General features: G+C 35.8%; 1 protein-coding gene across 25 annotated transcripts in view; it reads right to left on the minus strand.

Annotated features, from left to right (window-relative positions):
* DMD (dystrophin) overlaps positions 1 to 22873 on the minus strand; it is a 2611869-nt gene that overhangs the window by 2049717 nt on the left and 539279 nt on the right. For 4 of the 25 annotated variants that reach the window (XM_085006417.1, XM_085006409.1, XM_085006412.1 and 1 more), the window contains exon 1: positions 10570 to 10637. The exons of 20 other annotated variants lie outside the window; for them this stretch is intronic. In XM_085006417.1, coding sequence (XP_084862543.1) covers positions 10570 to 10588 — 19 coding nt within the window. In that variant the 5' untranslated portion in view covers positions 10589 to 10637. 25 annotated transcript variants of the gene reach the window in all.

The following is a 22873-nucleotide window of genomic DNA, read 5'->3' on the forward strand; positions in this document are numbered from 1 at the left end:
GAATATTAGATATTTTAAAATGACTAAACAGTAGACAGTCTCAAAGGATTATGAATAACTTGCCAATGGTGATACATTGGTCTCTAAATTTATACCTCAAAACAGTAAGACATAGGTTATGTTACATACATATTTATATAATTCTGTGAGACATGATCAAAACAAACTTTAGAAATATTTAAAATACAGTGTATTTGGACTATATGCCAATATAGTCCTGGAAGTACAATCTAAATACTACTCCAAGAAATAGGCTGGTAAAAGCTAAAACCCTTTAGCATGTTCACATTTTGTATTTCCACATACAGTTGTCTCTAGGATTCATTATTTTGAAAATGAAACCTCTTATACAGTAAGCTTGTTAAAAATGAAAGTCCAGATCACACCAGCAGAGCATAAAACAGAGAAGAGAAACAAGTAGCATAAGAACCTGCTAACTCAAATTTATTTGAACAATTATTTCATCAAGTTGAAAATAATATGTATAAGTCATTATTATGTGAGTAAACGTAATATTGTATTTTCATAGGAATGTAATAATAGGTCACATCTTCGTTCTATTAATAGGATCTGTGTTTATAACTCACTTATGAGAGAATGTAACCTCAACATCCCCAGATTCCTGTTCCTGGGGAAGAACGCCAGACCACCGTGTGTGGATGTTAATTGTGCCAAACCTGTCAGCCCATGTCAAAAAGTTCTCCTAAAGACTCTGTATTTTAATAGCAACCACTATTTGGAAAATTATAAATATTTTTCAAATATTTACAAAGCCACCCACCTTATTTGAATGTCAGGAGTCATTCATTCTACTACATACATTTTCAGTTAGCATGAATGGTGAAAACATATAGGAAATTTCAACCTCATTGTCAACAATGATTGTATGATGAGAACATGCCTTTTCTTCTTCATGCTTATTACTAAAGAGTTGTTGAATAAATTAATGAAACCCATACAAAGGAACCACATTACTTTTAGCAACAATAACGAGTACATAATTTTTTCGGCGATAGCCACTCCGCATACATTTAATTTTTCTCCTTAAGTGACAGAAAGCTAGAAGATATTATGCTGCAGTAAAAGCCAGAGATGACAAATTTTTCCATCAAAGGCCAAAAGACAGATATTTTCTTTTTAAAGCAAGTATAATGAGGGGATATCCCAAACACAAGGTATTACTGTAGAGGGCTATTCCTTTGGTGGACTGTGCCTAAAGTACAGATAAATATGAGAAATATATGGTCATCAGAGGAGAAATTTCTTTGCACACATTATTAGTCTTAGAGTGTTTAGAAATGTATTTTGTGGTGCTTACTGTTTTGTAAACAATGAATCAAAAACATGGAGAATACCAACTGGGTTATTAAAAAAGAGTATAAAACATAGCACCTGATATCGAGAATTTTATTAAAAGTTACAGAATCAAAGAAGATCCACAGGCAATAACTAGCAAGTAACTAAATTGAGAACTGGGCAGAAATGAATGTGGAACAAAAGTTTACAGAATGAAATGAGGTTTGAGGCAGTTAGAGAATGCATTGTGGTAACCAAAATACTTGAATAGATTTTTGAAGAGGAGACTGCTTTAGAACCAAAATGTGTATAAGTAGAGAAGTCCGAAAAGAAAGAATGAGCCTAGCAAGACAAGAGAGAGTGTGTAAACTGGCCTGTGTACAAGAGAGACTATTTTATCCTGAGAATATGAAAACAATGTACCTCAAACCTTTAAGAACACATAGTCAATATAGTATTCTGAGAGAATTCATATCACTCTCAACTGAAAAGAAATTCTACTTGATTTGAAAAGCCAATCATTTAAAGGCCTTGGAGCATGAATTTTGGCTACATAGTTATTAAAAACACTTATTAAAAGTATTTATCATTATATTTTACATTTTACATTTGTATATGTTATCTTATTTCATTCCTGAAATTATTGAAGGTACTTAGGAAAAGATCATTATTATGCCAGTTTTTCATTTTTATCTTTTTTCCAGCTTGGTTAAGCTATACTTAACATATCGCAGTAAGGTGTACAATATGATGATGTGATACACATATATATTGTGAAATGATTATCACAATAAAGTTAGTTAACACATCCATCACCTCACATAGTTACCATTTCCTTGTGTGTGTAGTGAGAACATTTAAGATCTATTCTTTTTTAGATGTGAAAACTGAGGCCTGCTGAGGCACGCAAATAAGGATGAGAGACCTCCTCCCAAGTATTCTGGTTAGAAAACCATTACTTCTATAATTTTCTCACATCATTGAGAATCTGAAACTTTTCATCACAAAAACACTTCTAGGATGTCTGGAATCATACACTAATAGAATGTGGAAAGAAAATCCATTTGAAAGGATTATCTCAACTTGCTGAAATTTGCATGCAAAATATCCTTTGCACCATCATATATTATAGGACAAAACAGAAGCAGAAACAATGAAGCAAGCATACCAGTGGAGACCTGACCACTCTTGAAATTTAGACAATTCAGGTCATTAGTCATCGAGTCCTAAGGGGGAAAAAAGTATGCTTGATTCCACCCTAGTAAAGCTAGAAGCTCTCTAATTTACATCCCCTACTTGGCTGAGGATATCAGATGTGTTCAGGTTGAACAAGTTCAAGACTCTTGCTTGAGTAATTTTAAGGAATGTAACACAGTCTGAATAGTAATTGGTTATTTAATAATCCTGCTTGCAGAGCCAACATAAGCTTGCTTCACTCTTAAGCACAGAATAGGACCAGCTGCCTTACTCAGTGCTAGGAAAAGAAACCTTCATCTACATATAAGCTTTAAAGTCAACCTGATGTGAAATCCTGAAATACATTTTGAAAATGAATGGATTAGTGATAAAATTAATGAGAAAACTAAAGTCTCTGAAATGAAATATTTTTGGCATGTGATAACCTGATATGCTGCCCTCCAAAGTCCCTTGCAATTAGAAACGCTGAGCCACCTCAGCATAGCTTTTCTTGCATTGTGGGTATTACATTAACCAAGCCAACTTGTCTTTTTGTCCTTGTGTCACATCACTATACAATGCTAACTTTTACTCCGTTTATGTCAATCTCCTCATCCACAACCTTATGTTACATTTACTGTTTGAATTTTCTCAGTATGCTTCTTCACTGATCTGGAAAGGCTTCCCACTAAAATGACAACTACCAACTACAACTTCTACGTCTGAAATTAACTCTAGCCCCTTCATCTACTTTCTTTACTACTAGCATCTCTCACTCCAATTTCAAAAAATCCACTGTGAGATGTCTAGCCTAGCCTGGACTCTAACCGATTACTTCAACGCCTTGGACTACACACACACACACACACGCACACACAGAAACAAACATATTTGCTTCCCCAGTCCAGAATTATAACTACTGTCTTTCCCCAAATGTCTATTTCTCTTTGCTAGTAAATCATAAAATGATGTAGAGATTGTGCCTCAGTAAATTACTATTTATCTACCATCAACTAAATCCTATTATTCTCTTTTCATTCATGGATTCAGCAAATATATATTAAGCTAATACAATGTGCCTGACAATATGCTTGTTACTGTATATTCAGTGATGATCAAAGCAGACAGAGGTTGGGTGAGGAAAGCATGTCAGACAGACTTAATAGCAGAAATGAATCTGGCATTGGAGAGATGAGAGCAGGTCAGGGTGGCTGAAGGGCAGTGAGAGTGCATGGGATTAGGGAGGAAATGGATCTATGAGAACAATAATGATTGCGTGTGTGTGTGTGTGTGTGTGTGTGTGTGTGTTTGTCTTTTCTAGAGCCGCACCAACGGTATATGGAGGTTCCCAGATCAGGGGTCTAATTGGAGCTGTAGCCGCCAGGCTACACCAGAGCTGCAGCAAAGCCAGATCTGAGCTACGTCTGCAACCTACACCAGAGGTCACGGCAATGCTGGATCCTTAACCCACTGAGCAAGGCCAGGGATCGAACCCGTCACCTCATGGTTCCCTGTCGGATTTGTTAACCACTGAGCCACGACAGGAACTCTGACAGGAATTATTTTTAACCAGAAATCAATACCTGGTTTAGATTTTTAAAAGCTCCCTCTGGATGCTCTTTGGAGAATGGAGTCAAAAGCACAGGTGGCAAAGGCAAACTGGGGGGTGATTACTGCCCTGTTTAAAATAGGATGGAATGAAAAGATAAGGATGGGAATTCCCACCATGGCTCAGCGTATTAGGAGTTCGACTGCAGTGGCTTAGGGTGCTATGGAGGCACAAGCTGGATCCCCAGCCCGGTGCAGGGGGTTAAAGGATCTGGTGTTGCTGCAGCTGTGGCATAGGGCTGCAGCTTGGATTCAATCCCTGGCCCAGGAACTTCAATAGCCATGGGTGTGGCCATTAAAAAAAAATGACGTGATCTACTTTCTCTGCTGTTGAATGAGCCATTTATTTACATATCGTGACAGTCTGATACATTTTCCGTAGCAGCTCTTGTATTCCTTTCCACTGCTTTTCAGGTTAACAAACTGTTTCCTTCCTGCCCAACTCTTGCTCTACCTTGATGGATGACTGTTCTTTAGTTACTCAACACAGCAAAATCGTCCTGTATGGCTCCCACTTTCTCTGTCATCTTAAGTTCCCTGGCTTTGTTGTTGGGTGTTTTTTTTTTTTTTTAAGCACATGAAATAATTTATCACTGTGTTAATTTGGATTCTCTTAAAACAGACACCAAAGCAAGGATTTAGGGTACACGTATTTATCTAGCAATTGACTTCAGAAAGCACAAGTGAGAGGGTAGGGAAAGTGAGATTGGGAAGGGGGAGGAGATATTAAAGGATATGCTAATGAGCAGGTTACTACTGTGGGCAACCTGAGTTCACCCCGCCCCTGACTTCCTCTGAGAAGCAGTGAAGAAAAGGGTTTGGAATTGTCCTGCCAGAGGATGAAGAGGCTGGGGTGCTTTTTCCAAGGATGCCCATCCCCTAATTGTTAAAGATTGCTTATGGTGATTTGTGACTTGAGCTTCCACCTGCCCCCTGGGCCCAATATTTCTGTTTACTCCTGTTTGCAGTAGGGCACACTCTCAAGATGCTGGAGTAAGACCTCCGGTAGAACAGAGCAAGAAACAGTAACTCTTGAAATGAGTAAGCCAGGAACTGTCCTACACTCAAGCTGGAACAAAATGCAGAACAGAGCATCAGGTACATCAACATCTTTCCCCTCTAGGACCTCATTTACTTTTCCATGCTATTGAAACACTCCTTAAAGGACTTATTGTTATGAGTTATAAAAAGGACCTTATAAAATCATCCAGTCCAACCTCCTTATTTAAAGATTGGAAAATTTACCCCCCAAATTCTTCTCTTGATTTTGAGATGCTATTTACAAACTTTGTTCTCCATCAACTAACATGTGTAAGAATGTTTTATATATTTTTAGGTTGGTCAATAGTATTAAAATGAGTTATAATACTTTGCCATTTATCAACATATACTCCCCCCCCACCCCCATGGGTTCCCAAACTTTCAAACTTAAGCTGAGATCTGTTAAATTTTAAAATCTCTACTCAATACTCATTTTTTTTTTGTTTAAATTTGCAGACTTTTAAGAATAGGCTAATTGGAAATTCCTAAACAATAAAGCTATTTATGTTTCATAATCTTCTTTTTATTGGTGCTATAGTTGGCCTTGACTAGGATTTTTTTTTTTTGATTGTACCCATGGCGTGTGGAATTTCCCAGGCTAGGGATCGAACCTGAGCCACAGCAGTAACCTGTGCCACTTCACTGACTACACCAGATACTTAACACACTGTGCCTCAAGAGAACTCCAACAAGCATTTTTTTATTGTTGTTTTTGTGTTTATTTTTCAAACCCATAGAAATGTTTCCAGGGTCCTGGAAACCTCCAAAGTAAATGTTTAAAAATTGTGCTTGCAGGAGTCTGTTAGTATTTTGGTAAGTAGTATCTGAAGCATAACTATAAACAAATTTGAACAGCAGGCTAGTTCACTCAGAAATTGTTTTGTTCATTTGAGTGGTTTCACATGTGGTATACTTTATTTTTAGTTTGGTTTAGTTTATGATTAACAAATACAATTCCAAAGGTAGTTAAATAATAAAAACTGCTGGATAACTGATACTCTCTACAATAAGGCACATACTCAATATGTATTTTTAACTTTTATACACAGTCTCAGTCACACCTTTTTATACACTGAGACTGTGTATAAAAAAAGCCTTTAGGTCAAATAATCTAATTCAGCTAGCTATGATAGATTATTGCATTATCCTTAATTATATGTCAAGATTTCTCCTCCTCACTCTTTTTCCAAAAGGTCTTGTTAGACAACCAGTGATGCTCGTTTTTATTGGAAAGGGATTTGTCTAGATTTCCCAGTAATTTGTGAGAACTTTGGCACCCCTTAGTCATCATTCATTATTATGCAGACAGAATCTAACTCGACTTTCAAAACAATTTCCCATATTTTATTTTACAAGTGACTTGAGTTTAATTTAAAAGAACTTTCTCATAGGTTCATGTTCAACTTCAGCTGGGGTCTTAAATGTGGGGTAAAGCAAAGCAGAATCGTTTTTCTGCTTTGGGCACTTTTAAAGCTGCCTAAGAAGGTACAAACAGGTGGGGACCTCTCTCCACCCCTTTCACTTCTCTGCCTCTCCTTCTCTTAACCATATTCACAGGACCTTGCCCAAACCAGAGGGGCTAAATTCTGATTGTCTGGAAAAAAAAATCCATAAATTTCAGGTTTCCCCTTGCCTAACTTTCATTTCAATTTCAGATGCTGGTCCAAAATAAAATACATGAACTGTGTGTGTGTGTGTGTGTGTGTGTGTGTGTGTGTGTGTGTGTGTGAAAGAGAGAGAGAGAGAGAGAGAGGGAGAGAGAGAGAGAGAAACTGAAGAGATGTGACTTTGGCCTGAACCTGAGGAATCAGGAAACTGAAAAGGTGAATAGATGATTGTATTCTAAAACACTCAAATGAGTTTGTCAAAGAAATCCAATATTCATAATAAAAACAAAAAATCAAAATGCCCTTTGTTCTCACATTCAGTTAATGATCTAATAGCTATCAGGAGAAAATGTCATAGATATTACTCATTTGGACCAAAACAAACAGCATTAAAAACTGAAGTAAAAATTCACCTCCCCCTTATTTTTCCTGGGCAAATTTATCTGTAGGATTCATTCATTTTTTTTTTAGCTAATTTACTGAATACTCATTACAATTCAGGGAGGTTTTAAGTGCTAAGACTTCAGTGATGAAAGGCAAGGAATATGAGAGACCAAGCGCAGCACTAGTCGTTTTTCTCAAATTTATACTCTAAAACAACATTTAAGGTGGTTTTACTTTCATAATAAAACCATAGTTTATCATCATAAATATTATGGGCTTTAGTAATTATGAATTGCTTTAATCATGAATGGAGAAGTAAAAAATAATAAACTGATAAGTGAGCCAGTCCAAAATAAATCATTTCATATATTATTTAAACATCAGAAATATGGTACACATTCTTTCTAAACATCATTCTCATATCAACTTAGAATAGTATCTGAATTAAAATAACATGAAAACACGATCAATAGCCCTGATGATTTCTGGACCTTATATATGTAGTATGTGACAGGTAAGACTAGACAAAAACAACACACTAGAAAATTGAGATAAATGACATTATCTATTTTCTTGATATTTATAATCAAAAAATTGAGAAAATGATTGCAATAAATATTTCTACCTCTTTAAAAGCCTGTCCACTCCCAACTGTACATTATGAACACGTAGATTAAATTCCATTAAAGTCAATTCTCCATACTATACATTTAATCTAAATGTTGTACCCCATTAGGATATATCAAAGCTTAAATGTTACTAAAAGAAATAGACCATAACAAATAAGCATATAATTTTAAAAGATAGAAAAATTTCAATTTTTGAATACTTCAATTTAGTTATTAGCATCTTAAAAGATATATTTTAATTTTTTAAGGCATTATAACTAAGTAAAAGATCCAGTCTTGTCATGGTTTAATTTTCCAAACTATAGCTTCAGTAAGGTAAACTGGAAAACATCTTATTTTCACTGACCAAAAAGGGGAGACTTTAATATACATTATAGACTCAAGTAATTTTTAAAAATGGGACATGCTTTTATTTTGTTAAAAGTATCATAGACTAAATTCTTATTTAGGGAAGTATCTCAGGCAATAGAATCAAGAGAGTAATTAAAAATGGGTTCTTCACATATCTGCGACCTAATGACCAGCTCTTTATTTTAGTAATTTTATTGCTGATTTCTAAAGAGTAATAATTTCTAAAAACAGGAATTCAATATTTTAATGTGTTAAACATTAACTTAAATGCCTCAATTTTGTGAGGGATGCATGCTTATTTTCTTGTGCAGTAGGAAACTTCTAACAACGTGTAAAGAGAACCCAGGTAACTAGATTAAGAAACAGAAAATAAGTGTTTTGTTTCTAACAATAAACAAACAGCCAATTTTTTTTTTCTTTCATTGAACAAGTTTATTGAGCCCCTATTTCCCTGACACATAAATCTGTCTTTGACTATTTCTTGAACTCGTGCTGTATGCATTACGTTAATTTCATAAGTCTTTTGCCTTTCATCAAAAATGTAAACTTTCAGAGAGAACTTTTTTTTAACCTTTTAATCTCCCACCAAACTCAGCTCAGCCATCCTTGGCAATTCACCATTCTCCCAATTCCTCAGGAGTCCATTCTCCCTACCAAGAATGTCCTCCAACTGGATAAATCTTTATGAGCCAAATTTTTAATCTACCTGAACCTTGGTGATTCAGATTCATACATGAGAATCTTCTCATCTCATCAAAATTCTCAAAATGTGTTTCCCCACAACAGAGAAATGCAAATTATTGGGCCACTCCTCAGAAGGACTGAATCAGAAACTCTGCTGGGGTGGGGCCCAGCGAGCTGTGCTTTACCAAACCCTCTACAGGATTCCGATACCCACTCAAGGCTGAGAACCAACACTCTAGATTATTTTCTTCCAGACTTTTTATGAAGATCAAAGGAGAAAAACTATGTCATGGGGCTGTGAAGGAAACAATCAAATAGAGAAATAAATCAAGAACTAGATAAGCATAATTTACTAAATAGGTCAAGGACTGTTTTTAACTTATTTTTCTGTTTCTCTATTTCCTCCTTAGTATGTACATGCATTTAGAGATAATCTCAGCAATGTCAGCAAGGTTGGTGGCATAGTTCAAGCTGTGAGGGTTCAATAAATAGGTCGGTAAACATTGCAAATCTACACAGCTTTTGATGAAATGTCAAGTAAGACAGAGCTTAGCTATATTCAGCTCAGCTTGAACTCATAAACCATTAACTGGCCTCTGTACTTCAGGACAATCTGTCTAATGAATAAAACACAAATATGAAAATGAAAAATCTTTAGAAAGAGATTAGTCAAAGCAATCTGTAAGTGAGAAACGGCAACCACTTAGTTCAGAGAAAATGAGAGGCAAGACTTGCAAAAGTGGGTAGCTTTTCTTACAAATCAAATTATGGGACAGCTTGAGCTCAACAAAGACTTTTAACTTTGGACTGTCTATTTTCCTAATGTGTATTGCCATTAAAAAAAATGCTTACTTAATCTCAACTTTTCAGCTCTGCCCTCCCTCAAACACTAGCCACCTTCCTTCTTAATGATAGAAAATCTTGTCAGGAGAGACTTGAATTCTAATAAAATTACCACAATTTAGGAATTAATGTACCTTTAATATAAAGTATATATATATATATATGTATATATATGTATATATATATATAAATTTAGAATTTTAGGATATCTTATAATTTAAAAAAACCAGATAACATGATTAATCATGACACCCTTTTATTTAAAAGCTAGCATTTAATAATACCTGTTTAATCTTTAATATTATTCTTAAATATTCCAGGTTATTAGGCAGCAGTTATTAGAACTGTTTACAACCAGTGGCCCAGTTTGATTTCTAATAAGTAGTACATGTCTGATCATGTCTAAATTACTGTTCACAACAATTATTATTTTCCTTTTCTTAGATTAAAAAAATTCTTGAGACTATATACGCATAGGTGTTTCTATTGCTAGGACAAAATTTTTTCACATTAGGTTTCTAATGAGGTTATAGATTTAGTCTAGGTCCTTAGAAATTGAATTTGAGTTAGAAATATTACTGTTTACTGATTAAGGTCTGGGTCATTAAGATTGTTTTTCTTGTTTCTTCATATCAGAAATAATTTTAGATTTTTGAAGACCAAATTGATAAAAGCCATAACCCCAAAAGTAGAATTTGGGCTTCTTCTCATCTCAGTGCTTTGCCTGATCCTATAGGTCCTTGATGTCAAACCCATCCCCTCCCTTCTTCAAAACAAAAGCCCCAATCTAACTTTTAGAGAAAGCCACATGGAATAGGAGTGATCCAAATTTATCCTAGAGGTTACAGATTGACCCAAAGAGTAACCTTTAGTGAAGCCTGCTTCCAAATGCTTGTGGCATTTATCATTCTTCTGAATGGCTGTCGCATTTATCTGCAGCTTTTACTCACCAGATGAGACCTCAGACATTTCAAATTCTGCGGTGGCTTCCTACACCTTCATAGGAAAGCTTTTTGCTGATTTCCCTGTTGGTACTTTTCTCTTACACATTCTATGGGGTCTGATAAACCTGGAGGTAGAGTCATAGCCAAGTACAGATAAAGCAGGTACATAATCTCTGACCAGCTTCACAAAAGCAGACAGGCACACAATCTTTTTGCACCTGTTTCTTCCACTCCGGTTGCCTTGAAAAGTGAGGTATTCTGCCCAGATTCACAGAGAACATTTTGCAAACACTCCCCTCTCTCAGAAATGGTTTCTTCCCTCACAGGCTCAATCTACCTGATTATGTTCCCTTCTAATCAGTAACCTCAGTTCCTCTAGTAATAACTGTGCCGCCTGCTTTATGTAGGATTTCTCTGGGACTGAAGTGTAAACTAGAGAGGAGAATTAAAGGAGCTGATTATTATGAGGACACCTGTATTTTTGTCTAGTTTTCATGTGAACTCGACACTGTACTCATTTATGCAAAAACTGATGTTATGAAAGAGAAGCAGAAAGGAGGACGCATAAAGAAGAGACTGGACCTGTGAAGTCGTGCACCTGTGTGATGCTAGGAAGGTTAAAAAAAACCCACAAAAAACAAACAAACAAAAAAACCTCTAAAAATGTCCAGTGCTTCTCAAAACACCTTTGAAATTCCTATGAAAATATAAAAATAAAAGCTCTTGACAAATATCTTCTTCCAGATATACCTTTAAAAATGAATTCTAAAATCTGGAACAATCTTAAACACAAGCCACAGTGCAGAAATTAATTCTTAAAGTAAATGGAGATTACTGAAGATTGAAGGAAAAACCCATCATGTAAACCTTGATTTTTTTTAAATAAAAGGAATAATATGAATAACTTACTCAAGATAATATTTGAAGTTAAACCTTGAATCTTGCTTCTTGAAAGTACAGAACTGTGCCAGCCTTGTGTAATAACTGTTTACCCAGAGCCTAAGGTTGAAGTGGATTTTCAGATTAAAAATAAAACTCTTAAGTACGTCAATCCCCATCTGATCAAAGCACATAAACTAATTTTTTTCAAGTGCTTCATTAACAATATACCCAAGTAGAGCTGCCATTCTCTCAGTTTCCTTTAAAGAATAAGTTGTTAAAATGATTGAAGTCCAGGTGAAGAAACCTGGAGTCAGAGTTAGGGCTTCTTTCCTTTTCGTTTAGTAGATTCAGGGCCTGGCAAATAGTACCTACTCAATACGTAGTTATTTAAACTGAACAAAAGCCTACAATGCAATATGTCATTGTCATTTATATTTTAAAAAGCCGAGTTCTGGACTTATTTCCTTTTGAAATAAACCACAATTTCCCAGGGCTCTCAAGGAAATTAAATGTTACTGTTTTCTTTACCATAAAATATTCTGCAATTACAAATATGTGCTGTGCTGGAAGTAAGTTAAAACATGACTGTTCCCCACCCCCTTCTCCTTTTCTATTCTCAATTTCCAGACGTGGAAATTTCATTTGGAGAGAACAGGAGGTGTTGGTGGGAAAAAGCTCATTAATTGTACCATATCCCAGTGCCTGCAAAGAGTACTGCATCCAAATTACGGAAGGACTAAAGAAACCTTGTAGAATGAGTATATAATTAGCAGTGCTGCTAAGTGAATGGAAATGGAGGTTGCCCAACTTAATTAACTGTAATCATTACTCATTGTCATCCTGCTTAGAAAGATTAGTTGAGGGTACTTCTTTATGGTTATCCCATTAGACATTTCTACTTCCCTCTTAATGTGGAAATGATTACACTACAAAGAAAGTATTTTCATGCCCTTTCAATCCAATGTAAACTTTACTGGACAAGTCATTTTCCATGTCTTAGATCAGGAAGCAAAACAGGAACAATGAGAAAATAGTTCGGGGGGTGAAAGAGAAATTAAGGAAAAAAAGTGATGATTACAGAAGTTAGTGGCTTGAAGAGAAAAAAAAAAGGAACCCTATATATGAGTTTCTACAAAGAAATTAGCTCTTGGCCGAGGAGGAGGGAAACAACAGATTAAGATCTAAAAGGGAAAATTAAAGATAACACAGTATGAATAGATGACGCTGTATGATTAAGTTGGTCACATCGCTCAGTAATGCAGGATGCCCAAGGTACCTTCAAGGACATTGGGCTATTATTTACCCTTTTAGAAAAAGATATTTGAGTCTCATAAGCATTTCTTTCAAATGAATGAACATCACCTTGAATTCACACCTACAAAGGACCTTCACTAACACAAGTAGAACAGGAATGCCTGTGATGGTGGTCACTGACAGAATTTTGCTTCATTTGCCCTCTGTTCACCAGTGCTAAAAAAGGTCACAGCAACTCTGTTAAAAGGGACACAGTGTTTCCTGAGTACCTTTATTCTTCTTGAAATTAAGCTAAGAGTCTTTGGTACTGCAGTTCACAATTCTCCCCAGTCAGCTTGCAATGTTGACAGGGTAATCAGTCATTATGTCCATTTCACAGGCAAGGAGCCTGTGGCTTAGAGAGGTTTTCCAGAGTCACCTAGCTAATTAGAAAGGGCTAAAATGCCAGCTCTTCCCAACTCCTTAGCCCAATATTTCTCAAAAGTTAATGTGCATAAAAATCACCCAGCTATGGTATCCTGGTAAATGGCTGATTCTAATTCAATAATTCTTGGTGGGACCTGAGATTCTGCATTTCCAACAGACTCCCAGCTACTGCTGCTGGTGGTGGTCTTTGGACCACACATTGGGTAGCAAAGCCTTAGACTAATGGTTCTCAAACTTTGCTGATATTAGAATCACCCGGGGAGCTTTTAAACCACAAAATGCCCAAGAGGCACTTCAGATCAACAAAATCAGGATGCAATGTACAATGTGATAAACATAATTAACACTGCTGTAAAGCTGTTAAGAGAGTAAATCCTGAGTGCTCGTTAACAAGGAAACCATTTTTTTCTATTTCTTTAATTTTGTATCTATATGAGATGGTGGATGTTCACTAAACTTATTGTGGTAATCATTTCATGATGTATGTAAATGGAATCATTACACTGTATGCCTTAAATTTATACAGTGTGTTATTACATCAATTATATGTCTATAAAACTGGAAGAAAAAAACAAACACATAAGTAAGAAAGGGGGGAAAAAAACTCTAGGTGTGAGACACCAGCAAATCTAATGTGTAGCCAAATTTGAGAATCTGGGCTCATACAACTGTTGTTTTCAAATTAGGCATGTATTACAATCAAGTGAAAAGCTAAGACAGAACACAGAGACCGAAGTTCATTAAAGGAAGGAGAAGGCCTGAGCCATTATAGTTTCACGTAATTCTCCAAAGTTTGAGAACCCCTTCCCAGACAACACTCTTTCAAATCAATCAGCTCCGTGTTTTCGTGAATGTTCTCAGGTTTGATGAGCCCATCTTCTGAGCTAAATATTCCTGAGCTTCTCAAACTAGAACATCCCAAGTCATAAACATTTTTTAAAGCTCCTTTGTGATTATCAGTGTCCTCATTATTTTTGCTTATTATAGTTAGGTACACATTAAAACTATTACTTTGTCAGTACTTCAGTGGAAAGCACAGCCAAGTTACAGAACATTTGCCTTATGCCCAGGGTAATATACAATTAAAAGTAATCAATTTTGAAAAGGAATATACTACTAAGTTGAAATGAATACCAAGAAAATGATCCCTAAGCTCTATAACATAACAGCAGCACAATGTATCACCCTGTGGTTAAAACCCAGTTCATAAATGATCCTCAACTCCTCTTCAATGGCTTGTGAAGATGAGGGTCATTTTAACGAGTGTCACATTTTAGCTCCAGGGGAGTTTTAGCATGAGCACTGTCAGATTATATCTCGTTAAATATTTTTGTTAGTGGTGAAGAGAAAATGTGAGCATATCACAAATGTAATTAGTGGGGCACAAATTTTATTTCCTTGCAGCTTCTAAGAAGACATACTTAGAGAAAATTCTTTTGGATATTTCTCTTAATATTATTTTGGAATGCCTAGAAGACTAAAAACCAAAAGATGGCAACACACATTGTTGGTGAGGCTGTGAGAAGATAGGCATTCACAAATCTTTAAGGGGACTATAAATTAGCACAATTCCTATGGAGAAAAACTTGGTAATATCAATGAATAAGGAGAGCCATGGCCACTGCTTATGGCCCTGGGTATTCTGTTTTGCACCAAGGTGTGTACATAGGGGGGATGAGTAGTAGCTGAAATCCATACACACACTCCACTTACCCATCCTTGTGATGGCAGAGTTGGAGTGTAAATACACATACTTTCTTAAAAAATTAGTCCTCTTGTGAGTCACTGGTGAGGTGGGGATAGGGGTTTGTGTGTGCTTCTTTCTTTAATTTCCAAAGTACCATATATGGTGGGAGCAACTCCAGGGACAGGATGGTGTAATGGAAAATGTTTAGGGTGGCAGTTGGAAGGCATTAGGAACTAACTTAATAACCCAGAGCAACTTATTTGAACTTTTGGCATCGCTACTTTCCATCTACAAAACAGTATGGCAATACAATTCTGCTATATGCCAGCTGTGTAAACTTGGCATATCATTTAAGCCATGATTATATTATCCGTAAAATGGGCGCATAATGTTAACTCCAGTATCCTATGGATATCATTCAGATCAACTGCAAAGTGTTTAGCACAGGTCCTAATGCAGAGTTAGGACTAAATAATAGTAGCTAATATTTATCAACAACAATAATAGGAAGATAATAACTCACATTTCCCGTGACTTCGGAGGAAATCAAATCAAATGATGCATACAAAATTAGGCTGTGAACTGAAAAACACTATAATTGCGCTGGAGATGGGTTTTCTTCTTTGATAATGTATGTTTTCAACATTTTGACTTTAAAGAAATAGTAGTAAGTAAGCAAGGAATAGAGCTGTGAAAGATCCAGCTACAACGATTATTCTGAGAGGTTAGATTCCTATTGAGAGTTGAAGGCAAACTAAGTGCCTACGTATGGCGGTATGCAATCCATCAGGGAACAATGTGGACTCTGAATGTATAGATCTAAAACTAGAACTTCAATAACCTGGCAATGTGCTGAATAAATTGCAAGTAATCCCATTAAAGCTTTGTCTCTGGAGTTATTATTCCCAATAATCACATTTTTTAAACTACCACCTTGAAAACTGTGTTTCCTAAAGTCGCCTCCAAGTAGCAGTAAGCTACCCATCTTCTGTTTCAAAAAGAAAAATGAGACCAGCCTATAAACACATTATGCAATACAGTGCCTGAAAGTGCAAGCTGGGAGGCATTATTGCTTGATGGACATCAACTTAAAATAAGAGGTTATTAGAGCCTTCTCTTCGAGAGTAAAGGATCTCAGCCATAATTGTTCTGCAGTAATCTTGGGAAGGTCTACCTTTTATTCAAACTGTGCTATGACTTCAGCTTATCTCCTAGGGAGGAACTTTAGATTCAGTCATGAAATTCATGGAAAGCCAAGTCCTTTGCAGCTCTCCAGTCTATAATCACATCAATGTGATGTGTGTATGTCTCTGTTTACTTATGATTTTAAGAACAATTCTTCATGGTCCATTTTTTTTGTAATATTCTTCTTTTGCTTTGATTCCATGCTTTTTCCATGGAGTTACAAGTTTGAAGAAAAAAGCAGATAATGATATACTCAGCATCATAGGAAGTTTTGCTTTTAGAAGTCAAACAGGATGAAAATCTAGATAGATTTTCAACAAAATTTTGTTTGTTGTGGATGATCAATGTTAATTTGCACATCTAATGACCAAAAGACTTTTTTAGAATTGTATGTAAAGAAATTTTGCACAGAAATCTCACCAGCTGGAATATTTCCAAGTGTTAAGTTGTCATAAACATGAACATCTGGGAGAAGTTGAGCCAACTCAGGAGCTATTATTTCACTCCTCCTCCTTCATGAAACAGAGCTCCTCCAAACTACCCTTCCTTAACTTTAAGCTTTCCTCAATGAACTGAGTAATGGAATCTTGAGGGACACTTTTAAATCCAGCAGTAGAAGCAAAAACCTTCCCCACTGATAAGCAAAAGGATATTTCTGGCAACAAAACCCATCAACTATAGGAGGTATATATCTAACTCTTAACTCAGTCAGCCTTCAATTAAATGCTAGTCGGTAACCCCTGAAGGCAATAAAGGGGCTTAAAGTCAAATAAAAAAAGAACACAGTGTACTGTGAAAGATTCAGTCTCAGAGAATTATCTGCTTACCACTTGGCTCTGAAATTATATGGAAATTTCCTAGAATATTCAAAACCTCAATACTTCTAAGAGCTTAGAAAAACTATTTGTTAAACTCATCAATTTCTAACTGATACTGTAAGTCAACAGAACTCATTCTTTTTTATAATCACCATTTGGTTAATGGCATAACCACATGTTACATTACCTATACAAGAGCAGTGTAATGTATGCTATTCATCATCACAAAATCCCTAGAAATGATCAAATAAATCCAGTTAAGTAAGTCCAGCCCTGGTCTTTACAAATCCCCACAGGTCTATACTGTTGTAACACATATTTTCTTAAAACATGAGTTTCCTCACATCCCCTACACTGGTTATTATAACCATAACGCCTAATAGGATATTTCCATTCATCACTGAAATTCCGTCACCTGCCATTCATTCCTCAACACACCAATCTAGCTTGTACTGAAACACACTGTTTTACAGGGATCTCTCTTCATTACATTAGAATGAATATCAGAACAGAAAGACTGGCTTTACAGCTTTTTATTCCCTAGTGCCTCCTGGGCTTCTTTCTGGAACATAGTTATCACACAGCAAATATTTACTGCATGTTTCATATTGATATGTATATCACTGATGTCCAATACCTCCTTATTTAAATAAATATTAATGTCACCAAAAACTTGTACACTTGCTTAGAATTTTTGTAAAGGCTGTGTAAAGACTGCAAGATTATTTCCATAGTTAAAAATTGGAAGCAAACTAAATATACCAAATAAGAATTAAAATAATTCTGGTATGACCAGTTGATAGATTTATAGGCAGTCAATAAAAAAATCATATTCTTACAGAATATTTTAAAACACTTGGAAACATATGGCATATTAAGTAAATTAAAGCAGCTTACAAAATTGTACGTATGTCATAATATTAAAAAGGCATTATTTCTTAGTGGTTAAAAACCTGGGCTCTGAGCCTGACTGCCTAGTTAGAATCTTGGCTTCATGTCATTCTGGCACAGTGCTCATGAACAGGTTACTGTACCTTGTTATTGCACTGATTTTCTCATTTTTGAAATGGTATAATAACAGTGTTTATATCATAAAATTGTCGTGAGGCATAAATGGGTAATATTTAACATATAAAGTTGTTGAAACTGGTGCATATGAAATGCTCAATAAATATTAATTATCATTATATGGGTCTCTATAGGAATGTGCATAGTAAACAGTTAACACTAGCTCTTCCTGAATTGTAAAATTATGGGCAACTATCATTTTAATTGTATTTTTCTGTATTCTACTTTGAACAGTGAGCATGCATGATTTTCTATAGTAAAAAAGATAATTCTGGTTTCCTTTAAATATGCAAAATGTTTACTGAAGATTACATAGCTAATATGCACACATAAGTAAGGGAGTCACACTTGGGGGCTAAAGATAAGAACTACTTGCATCATAAGCATCATGCTGCCTTTAAAATAGTAGACACGGTTCTCCAGCTCTGTTGTATTTCATTAAGAATAAGAATTTCCCAGTTCTCACATATGTATTAAACTTGCACCACTTAAGGGAAACACATATTCCTATAGAAATATCTTTTTTTTCTTGCTTTTTAGGGCCACACCCGTGACATATGGAAGTTCCCAGGCTAGGGGTGGAATTGGAGCTACAGCTGCCGGCCTATGCCACAGCCACAGCAATAGCAATGGAGGATTTGAGTCGCATCTGCGACCTACACCACAGCTCATGGCAATGCCGGATCGCTGACCCACTGAATGAGGCCAGGGTCGAACCAGCATCCTCATAGATACTAGTCAATTTGTTTCTTCCGTGCCATCACTAGAACCCCCAGAAATATATCTACTAAAATTCTCTCATTCATAGGCATTGAACATGGCTTCCTTCCTCTTAAAAGCTCATTAGAAATAAAGTCAATGTTATCTTTCAGTTTTCTCTTAAGACTATCAAAATAAAATGGGGTGCCAGCAAGAGAAATAAAACATACTTAGACAAAAGTGCACTAGGCTTTCCAACCATTTTAACTTAGCATGGGAACTGTTATCTAATAGAATGAGATACTGAGAAAACATAATCAGGAAGCATTTAAGCATAAAACTTTTTTTTTTTTTTTTTTTTTTTTTTTTTAGTAATGGGGGAGGATGACAGGAAAGGACTAAGGAAAAGTAAGATTTCAGACTTAAGTTTCACTAGCAAAGGACAAGTTAAATAGTGAAACACGAGATAATAGAACATTTGACGTACTATAGTAGCAGTTAAACTGGACTATTATTTTAATGTATTTGTCCTTAGCATTCAAGTAAGCCCAGATGAAATACTTTGTTCATAAATTTAATCATAGCATTTCTTATTTATTATTGTTTTATTAATGAGTTGCTCCCTTTTGCTGGATACATGTTTTTTAGGGCAGAAATTATGTCTTACACCTCTTCATATTTCTAGAAGTGCCCATATATATATAAGTGCTCAATAACTGCCTGATAAATAACATATAGTCAACAAATTAGGCAAGAAGAAATGACTTTCTTTTGTAGTGAAGTAAGAGAGACAGGTGACTGAAAAGTGTAGACATGAAGAAGGAGAGAAAATGAATGAAAGAACAGAAGATAATGATGCCATCAGGACTTTTTTATCAGCAGCAGTAATTCTAACTCCTGTGTAGTGCTATAAATGAATGTGATATGTTTCACTTGTATAAAAGGCTTATTACCAAGGCATCAACACACTGAAGGGTTCAGATTGCCCTTAATACATGGTAGGCGTGATTCTAAGTGAGGTGGGCACTGCTAACTCTATTTTGCTAATGAATTGTTAAGTGATCTACCCAAGAGTACAAAGATGAAAAGGAGTTAGATTTCAAACCTAGAAATTTCTCTTGTAACCATTATATTAAACACGTAGGCTATATTGCCTCCATTTACGAATGCATTAACTCAATATCGCTTCATAAAAGTCCCTTGGGCTAGAGAGAATAAATACTATCATTACCTGCTTTGACAGGGAGAAACATCAGAAAGAGGTGACTAGGCCTGGTCCCTCAGCTATTTAATTGGCAGCCAGAACTTCATTTGGAATTAGTTAACCAATGTTCTCACAGCAAGAACATTCTCCTATATTTCTAGCCTTGTTAGCTCTTTCCCAGGAACATGGCTTACAGCTAGATGGAGACATAAACACAACTCACCAGTTTAAATAATAGGGACATTGCTCATTGCCTTTGCTATTCTTTCTGGATAGTTTATTCTCTCTCTCTCTCTCTTTTTGCCTCATTCCTTAATCCATTCCATCTGCATTTCACTTTTTTTTAAGGAAAAGTACATATTTTTTAACTTGTAGGAAAGTAATAAGCTTCCTTTCTTCTTCATTCTGGAATGGATTATTGTCATTTCAAGGCCTCCTTTGTGACCATCCCCCCACCTCCTTTTTATAGCCATTCTTAAGCATATTTACTGGTACTCATAACATTTTCCCTTTTCTTCTTGGCTTCTGGCCTTGCTTTATTGCTATTTCTTGTTATTTGATGTTTCCCATATCTAAGAGTTCCCTTTCTCACCTCTGCTTTCTGCCATGTTTATCCTTCTGCTGTTATTTGTTTCCCATTTGGGAGGCTGACAACCAAAGGGAGAGAATCATCCCTTATTGTGTTTCTCTGGCTTACTCATGAAATTATAAGCAGCCTCCTTACAAAATAAAAGAGTCTGAAGATTAACAGCCATTACGGAAGCACATACTTTGTGTGAATGTGAACCTCTGGCCTCACAGCTTCCTCCTGTGCCTATCAGCTTTAAGGAACAGTGGTTCTTTAGACTTTTGAAAGGGCAGAACTAGAGCCTCTACATATCATGTTTTGTTTTTACTATCAAAAGATAAGAGCTACAGCTCTGTATTCAAAGTATCATGGATACATTCCTGAGTCAGAAGTCAGTTCATTTCATTAATTAGCTCTGGGGATGGTGTCCTGAAACATAGTTTAATGTCTATGAATTCTAGTTGGGTGTGCCCAGCAAGCATATTGCCAGTAAATATACTAAGTAGGTAATTTGCTTCTAACATTATACATGTTACTCTCAATATTTGAGATAGTGTTTATAAGTGAGAGTGTGTAGTTTGAGCTTTTGTCTTAGAGTTTGAAAAGGGAAGAAGGGAGAGGTCTCCTGCATGCTTTCTGGGTTTTTCTGAATAGTGCAAAGATGTTCAAGAGGAAGAAAATGTTGCTATTTTAAGTGGAATCTTTTAGATACTACTTTAGACATTACATTTTAATGGAAATAACCTAGGATTTTTGCAGACATTTGGATATTTTCCTCATCTTATACATTAACTACTATGACCTTGGACAAATGGCTTGGTTTTCTGTGCCTCGGTTTTCTCATCTATAAAATAATGGGTTTGGACTACATGGCTTTCAAGGTCCCATCTAGTTTTAGCACTCTATGATTTATATCCATTTACTAATTCAACACTGTCCCTGAGAAACATACATTTATACAATTACAAAGATGAACTCTCTGGACTCCATTTAATAGATTTTCCTGACACAAGCACTGCACTATACTGCTAATGGGCACTTTCCCCTGAGATAATAAGCTATCCTGCAAACACTAATGCAGTGACCCCCCCCCAAAGGTTTTTCCAACAGGAATTAAGGAAACATGGCAAATAAAAACAAAGAAACAAAAAATCAAACAAAAACTAGCTGTGGCATACAAATGGCATATATCTACACCAAATTTGGTCTTGCTAGTGATTCCCTCATCTCAAATTACTGATCTCAGTATTGGAGATATATATCTATCTCCAGGCATTGGTGCGTCTTCCCCTAGGTAATAACAGTAATTGTAAACTATTCTACCATACTCACTACATGCCACATATATTTTAAGCAATATAAATCTAAGAAAATCTACCAAGTACTATTATTACTCATTTTAAAAAGAAAGAAAGAGGGGAAGAAAAAAGGGTTAAGTAACTTGCCCAAGGTTACAGTTATTAAATAGCATCATTGAGATTGGAAGTCAGCAGTCAGCCTGTCTCCAGAATCCATGCATCTAAAAACTATTTCTTATGATGTTGTTTTCTCCATCCTGTTGGAATCGGGAATATACTTCTACATTTAAGAGTATAGCAAATTTTATAAGCCTAATACTCAATTCTGAGTAGTATTCTCAGGGTGACCTTGCTAATGGTGAAACATTTTATTTTACTTGTTTTATTTTTTTGGCTGCCCCACAACATGTGGAAATTGGAACCAAACTTGTGCTGTTGCAAATTTCACCATAGCTGCAACAATGATGGATCCCCAACTTGCTGCACTGCCTGGGAACTTCCACATTTTTCTTTCTTTCTTTTTCTTTCTTTTCTTTTTTCTTTCTTTCTTTTTTTCTTTTATTTGTGCCTGTGCCTGTGGCAGTTCCGGAATCAGGGATCAAACCTGAGCCACAGCAATGACCCAAGCCACAGCTGTGACAATGTCTGATCTTTAACCTACTGAGCCACCAGGGAACTCCATGGTCAAATGTTTTAAAATGAGTGGTTATATACTTCCTGATGCTCTTTCCAAATATATGCCTTATGTTATGAATATGAACCAAAGGCTGACTTGTGCACTCGAAATGCAAAATTAATTCTACAAATAAAGTGCACAAATGGAAACTGGCCATACAGTATGGCCTTTAAAAAATTTTAAACATCTGGTTTTCAGAAGTCATAAAGAGCTTCAAATAAGTTAGAGAGCCTCAACTACGTGATAGGAAAGCTGGAATCATGCAAACTGTACTAGAGAGAATTGATAGAAACCCATTAGGCAGTTTTCATAGATTCATGACACTGATTTCACTTTCTTTACATTCATATCCAAGTAAAATTTTATAGGTGCAACAAACTTGGCATATACCTAAATGCTCTCTAGGGCAATGAAACAAGCAAGCGGTAAATCCACCAAATCAATCCAGGGTATCATTTAAACAGTGCATACACCCCAAAACATGACTCACAACACAGGAAATTTCCTGCCATGAAAACAGAACTTTTTTTTTTTCTTTTTTGGCC

Source organism: Sus scrofa, chromosome X (assembly GCF_054392235.1).
Source record: "Sus scrofa isolate SSC_HxYL_T2T_F1_AM1 chromosome X, Sscrofa_HxYL_maternal_Yorkshire_Landrace_v2.0, whole genome shotgun sequence".
In the NCBI taxonomy this organism is placed as follows: Eukaryota; Metazoa; Chordata; class Mammalia; order Artiodactyla; family Suidae; genus Sus; species Sus scrofa.